At 41.7% G+C, this 6000-nt stretch overlaps 1 protein-coding gene across 1 annotated transcript; it reads left to right on the forward strand.

Annotated features, from left to right (window-relative positions):
• Positions 1 to 3963: 3963 nt before the first annotated feature.
• On the forward strand, positions 3964 to 5693 carry neurod6b (neuronal differentiation 6b). The gene is given in 2 exon segments (XM_053329968.1): positions 3964 to 4288; positions 4690 to 5693. Coding segments are annotated over 2 exon segments (1329 nt in total).
• The last annotated feature ends 307 nt before the right edge of the window (positions 5694 to 6000 follow it).

The raw sequence follows: 6000 nt of genomic DNA on the forward strand, positions 1-6000 counted from the left end.
AGTTCATGGTTTGACCCCCAATGCCCGGATCACTTAACCAAAGAGGCTTTTGTTACTTGAATTGGACACACTTCAAACCCTCTGTCTCTGATGTCAAATGCTTACTTTTTATTGAATTCTAAGACACAAGTCAAGTTATATTGACTGTTTTGTTTTTATTGTGGTAACAGTTTGCTGCTTTGTTGAATTTAGATTTCAAACTTTTACCTGGTTAAGCTTTGAAAAAAGTCTAATATAGAATATGCAAAAGATCAAATTTGGTATCATTATATCATAAATTGGAGCAATAACTGTGCCAACTATAACATTTATTGAGAGAGGAATGATCTGAAAACTGAAAGAGCAGCAACAAGGTATTTATCATGGTACTGTGTATCAACAAGTTCTTTAAATAAATGACTTGCCCTTGTATTTTAGCCTGAAACACCTGCCTAAGCATTCCCTTGTTTAGTCTTGAAAATTACAGTGCAGAGCTCATTACAGAGTCAGTGTCAGGATTTAAAAAACACATGCTTTGTTTCAGAGATCAGAGTTGTGCTTAAGCTCCACTGGAGAAATGAGCCACAGAAGGAAGCACTAATGGCATGGACAGAATCATGCTTTATTACCATACCCTCAACCATTTCACCTTGCACTCATCATCCAGACACAAACTCTCCTTAAGTGCTGACATCAATTGAGAAACGCTTCCAACTCAGCGTGCGATCAGTGGCGCCTTCATTTGCAGCTCTACACCACGCGCCGTGCCTATAAAAGCTGATAATGTGATAATTAAAAGAGCTGACAGGCAAGAACTGTCAGCGAGACACCCTGATTTACCAACCTCTGCTATTTGTTATACCTCTCAAATTACTAGGCTTCCACCCTCAAAGTATAACACATAAAATAAGAATCGAAATAATTAAGTACATGTTAGAATTGTTGTGAAGGGAAAGAAAGAGGTTAAGGTGTCTCAGTGGACGACAGCTTTAATGAAAAGTGTCCCAAAAACCTCACAGGATCATCAGTTTCAGACCTGAAACAAGGATTTCTAGCAGACAAAAGATCACTGCCATGTCTCTCTCTCCTTCTCTCTCAACCACACCATGATTTATTACCTGAAAAGACAAGAGAACTAATTAGTGGAGTAATTAATTAATATAAATTTGCATATTTGCATTTGCAATTAGTGCAGTCAACTGATTAGTCTGAGATGGGGAGTTTGACTCATCAGATGCTGGTGTGTGTGTGTGTGTGTGTGTGTGTGTGTGTGTGTGTGTGTGTTTGTGTGTGTGTGTGTGTGTGTGTGTGTGTGTGTCTGCTGGACCAGAACGATCAGCAGACCAGCTGAGGCATTTTGGGGGGGAAGGCAGTGATGAAGGGACTGTTTTTTTGTATTTAAATTATTTTGCATATGTGTGTGTATTTTAGGTGTGTTTATGTACATTACGTGTTTGTCTACATGCACACTTGCCTGCATTTTTTTGTGTGAACACATTAGGGATGAGAAGATTGACTGATTCGCATCGGTGCACACAAACGTTCACAATACAATTGCCCCGATTAAATAACTTTGCACCAGATAGAATATAAGATGAACTCTCAATGCATCGTTTTTAACATTTTTGCATTGGTAAAATCTGATTTATTTATATATAGCTAATTATCAGTAGATGCCCTGTGCTTTTATTATATAGAAATGTGACCAATAATATGATATTTAGATTGATTCCTCTTCTCAGCAGCTACAGCTAAGTGGTGCACCACCAAAATGTTCAAGTTGGAATTCACACTTTGTTATTTCACATCAAACCTGCTTTTACATATAAATGAACATCAGTAAGCCCTTGCAAAACAAGTTCACTTCATGCTTATGAAGCCTATCGCTGCCAGATAAATCTGAGTTTCACAATATACCTGAGTTTTCAATCTGGTGTCAGGTTTGACATTCCTAAACTGAATGCAGACTTCTGCTTCATTAGCGACTAACTTCCAGTTATCTCTCTGCTAACTTGAACGGGGATAAAGTCAGTTAATCGGGCAGCATTTGTAGACTTTCCAAAGTTATCGGACTGAGTGGATTAAAATACAGTGAAATGAGTCATTTCACGGGAGTTTTGTGATGCGGGTTGTAAACACGTGTTGATAATGTTTTTGTGATTGCTCTCACTGTCAGAGGTGGGAGACAAAACTCAAGCACTCCAGTTTTAACTATTTTGACAGTAATTGTTTAGGTCATGGAGTGTATGCATATAAACAGGAGACAAAAAATACAGCTCCACAAAGGACATGTGAAAAGGCATGTTTCTGAAAGGTCTAATTGTTTTTTTAGAGGTAAAAAAGAAACAGCATAAATGAGATGCTTACTGAGTTGCAATACTAGACAAACAATATGTAAGAGTGATACTTTTCAGTTCAATTATGATTAGCTGTATTCATAGGAAGTGAACTCAAACTCTCTGTACTATATTGAATTGCATAGCATCATTCTTTTGCATCACAATGAATTGTATTGTGTTGAATCAAATCATATTGAATTGCACTACATTACAATAGAAATGAATCGCACTGGTAGTTACTTTATGCATATCTTTAATGTATCGCTTCATTAGCAATGCATCAAGATGTGTATCACATTGGCTTCAGTGATGGAGATGCAAATCCTTAGAACACATGTTTGGTGCCTCATATCTCCATGCATTCACCTATATGTGTGTGTGTGTGTGTGTGTGTGTGTGTGTGTGTGTGTGTGTACATGCTGTTATTGTAACCGCTGAATTCATCTTTGTGTGGTCTTTCATCCTCTGAACTCACACCAAAGTGTAATCAACATGCTGTGCCGGGCCCAAACTGCTGATCGATGTCTTGTAATGTCCAATATAGAGAGATTGATAAGTCGCTTTAATTGATTCTCCTTGCAACAAGGTCATTCACAGGCTTACGTTTGTGTGTGTGCGCTTGTTCCACATAACTAAGGAGTGCATATACCCATATCGAGTGCCAGCTGTGCCCCAGTGTGGATTTGGCAGTGTGCCACTGGGCCTTTTCCATGGGGTGTACTTAATGTCTATGGTCCTGAGGTACCACAGCTACCAACACTGTGCACGCCCCTCTGGTATGCTTGAATCATCCTACATGTAAGGTGCGTGTTGGAATTTCTGTACCCATGTTTATATACTGTACATTCATTAACACTGCATACAATGTGACTATGTTGTGTTGACTTTGACTTTACTTTGTCATTGTTTATTAGTGTTTTTTTCTTTTTGTTACCTTAATAAAACTGCACATTTCATGGGCATTGGATGGGGTACATTGGGCTACTGAAAATATGAACAAATATTCAAATTTTTGGCAAAAGGTCATCCAGTATCACAGATGTGTACAGTTTGCTATCCTACGGTGATGCTACTAATGCTATAAAAACATCAAACCAAACAGACTCATTTGGGAAGCTGTGAAACCACAGATACACAGCATATAAAAATCCTACTGTATTTAACACATGCTTTCTTGGGTCTTTGAGAACCCATGAAAAAAAAAGCAATGTGTGATTTTCAGCTGTTCAAAATCAGGTTTACAAGCAGTTCTCACAAAATTATTAAAAGGTATTAAGTGTCAAGATGATAAAACATTGTTAAGTTTGTTTTTTGAGCTGTTAAAGAAAGTTAAACAGAACATCACACATCACATGCTGGGATGTCCAAATCTTCTTGGTGTAATTGATTCCAATGTTCCTTTTTGTGGTATGAACTTTAAATGTACAGTGCATTGTCTATCAATCTATATATCTATCTATCTATCTATCTCTATCTATCTCACCTGTTGACAAAACCTGCAATCTCTCCTCATTTTTCCCAGATAAAAAGACATTAATTCATCTTTCTTACACGGAGAGATGCAGATATTAGTTGTTATCCCTCTCCAGTCTGTGTTTTTGACGGTAAACGCGGGCCTCCCGGTGCCCATTACCGGAGCTGCCAGATGATCGGTACGGAATGGAGGTCCCATGGGAGACTGAACACGTGGTCTAGGCTGCCACAAGACGTCAGCGGCAGATGGCATGGGTACCCGCTGTTGGCATGAGTGTCATTCCTCAAAGAGAGAGGGAAGGTGAAGGGAGAGAGAGAGAGAGAGAGAGAGAGAGAGAGAAGGAGAGGGGGAGAAGGAAGAGCAGAACACACAGAGAGAGAGAGAGAAAGGCAGAGAAAAAGAGGGTGCGCAGGTTCAGCTTTTTCTTATAATTTGTTGGTTTGCAAGAGAAGAAGCTGCAGCGCAGATTCAGAGGAGATATTTGGGAACATGCACGGTGCACGCTGAGCAGAGGTAAGTATTACTAGCTTTATATTGCTTTTATCTATTAACGAGCTTTTGTTCAGACTTCAGGTGTGTAGAATGATTTTATTCTGCGCTTTTGCTAAAAAACAAACAAAAAAACAAAAAACCCGAAGTGGGCTGTTATCATGTATCATTAACTGATATTATGTAATAAAAGGCGTAAAAAGGTTTTATTAACACAACAAGTCCAAAGACAATGAAGTTGAGTGCCTTTGAAAAGGTAGAAAGCTGTGACATTGGCCTCACTTGCCAATTTTGTTCCTCTTCCTCTTGGGAGGACCCATTCACAAGGTAATTAACTGACAACCTTCAAAAGACGTCGGTGGCCTATACTCTGTCCTTATGGTTTACGTTCTGGCTTTGATTTTACAGGAAATATGTTGACACTGCCTTTCGAGGAACCGCATATGATGTGCGAGCCACGGTTTGGTGCCAAATATCCCCGTGAAAGCTTACCTGAGAGCCTGGAGCAGGAGCGCCAGCACAACCAGGACAGGTCCGACTCAGACATGAGGGAGGCCGATGGCGACATCTCCGACAGAGAGGAGGAGGAGAGAGAGGACGATCAGGATGAGGACGGACTTCCTAAAAAGCGTGGCCCCCGGAAAAAGAAGAGCAAGGAGCATATGGACAGGTCCAAAGTACGGCGTCAGGAAGCCAACGCCCGTGAACGCAGCCGGATGCACGGCTTGAACGATGCGCTGGAGAGCCTGCGTAAAGTTGTTCCGTGCTACTCAAAAACTCAAAAACTGTCAAAGATTGAGACCCTCAGACTGGCTAAAAATTACATCTGGGCCCTGTCAGAGACTCTGAGCGCAGGGAAGAGACCGGACCTTCTCGCCTTCGTGCAGACTTTGTGCAAAGGATTATCCCAGCCCACCACAAACTTAGTGGCCGGTTGTTTGCAGCTGAACGCGAGAAATTTCCTCACAGACCAGAACGGGGAGGTCATGTTCTCTGGCAGATCGCCATACGATGCCATGTACCCATACCCGGGTTCAGACGTGAACACGCCCCCCGGCCACAGCGGCGGGAGCTTGGACAGCAGCGCCAAGCCGTTCCGTCACTACAGCTACAGCGGTGCGTACGAGCCGTACTACGAGAACCCCTCCCCAGAGAGAGGGAGCCCGCATTTTGACGGCCAGCTGAGCCCGCCGATGAACTTTAATGGGATTTTCTCCCTAAAACACGAGGAACCGCCAGACTACGGCAAAAGCAGCCACTATAGCATGCGCTATGGTGCGCCAGGACGCGCGGCTCTGGCTCACAACTCCATGTACAGAGTCTCCCCAGAGGCCCGTTTCCCCTACGATCTGCATGTCCGCAGCCAGTCCTTCCAAGCACAAGGGGAAGTTAATGGCTCTTTCCACAATTAATCAATCAGATGGACAAAGCTCAAGTTTCAGAAGCGATGCAATTTCCCCCCGCAGATGTCGAGCGAGGAACGTAATGGACTCGAGACAGGCCCATGCACTGCAAACATGCCAATTTTAAGAAATCATTTTGTCATATCTTCAGTCTTATTTTTCTTTGAAACACGATAAAAAAAATCTGCACCTTAGATTTCATTGTTCAGTGATGAATTTGTGTAAATCTGAGGCAGACAGATGGACAGTGAGAATGTTGTTTGGAAACAAATTAAATGATTTCAGTCTGAAGGCAGATCTTCTCATTCGTTGACAG

The sequence above is a fragment of the Scomber japonicus genome, chromosome 12, assembly GCF_027409825.1.
Source record: "Scomber japonicus isolate fScoJap1 chromosome 12, fScoJap1.pri, whole genome shotgun sequence".
Classification (NCBI taxonomy): domain Eukaryota; kingdom Metazoa; phylum Chordata; class Actinopteri; order Scombriformes; family Scombridae; genus Scomber; species Scomber japonicus.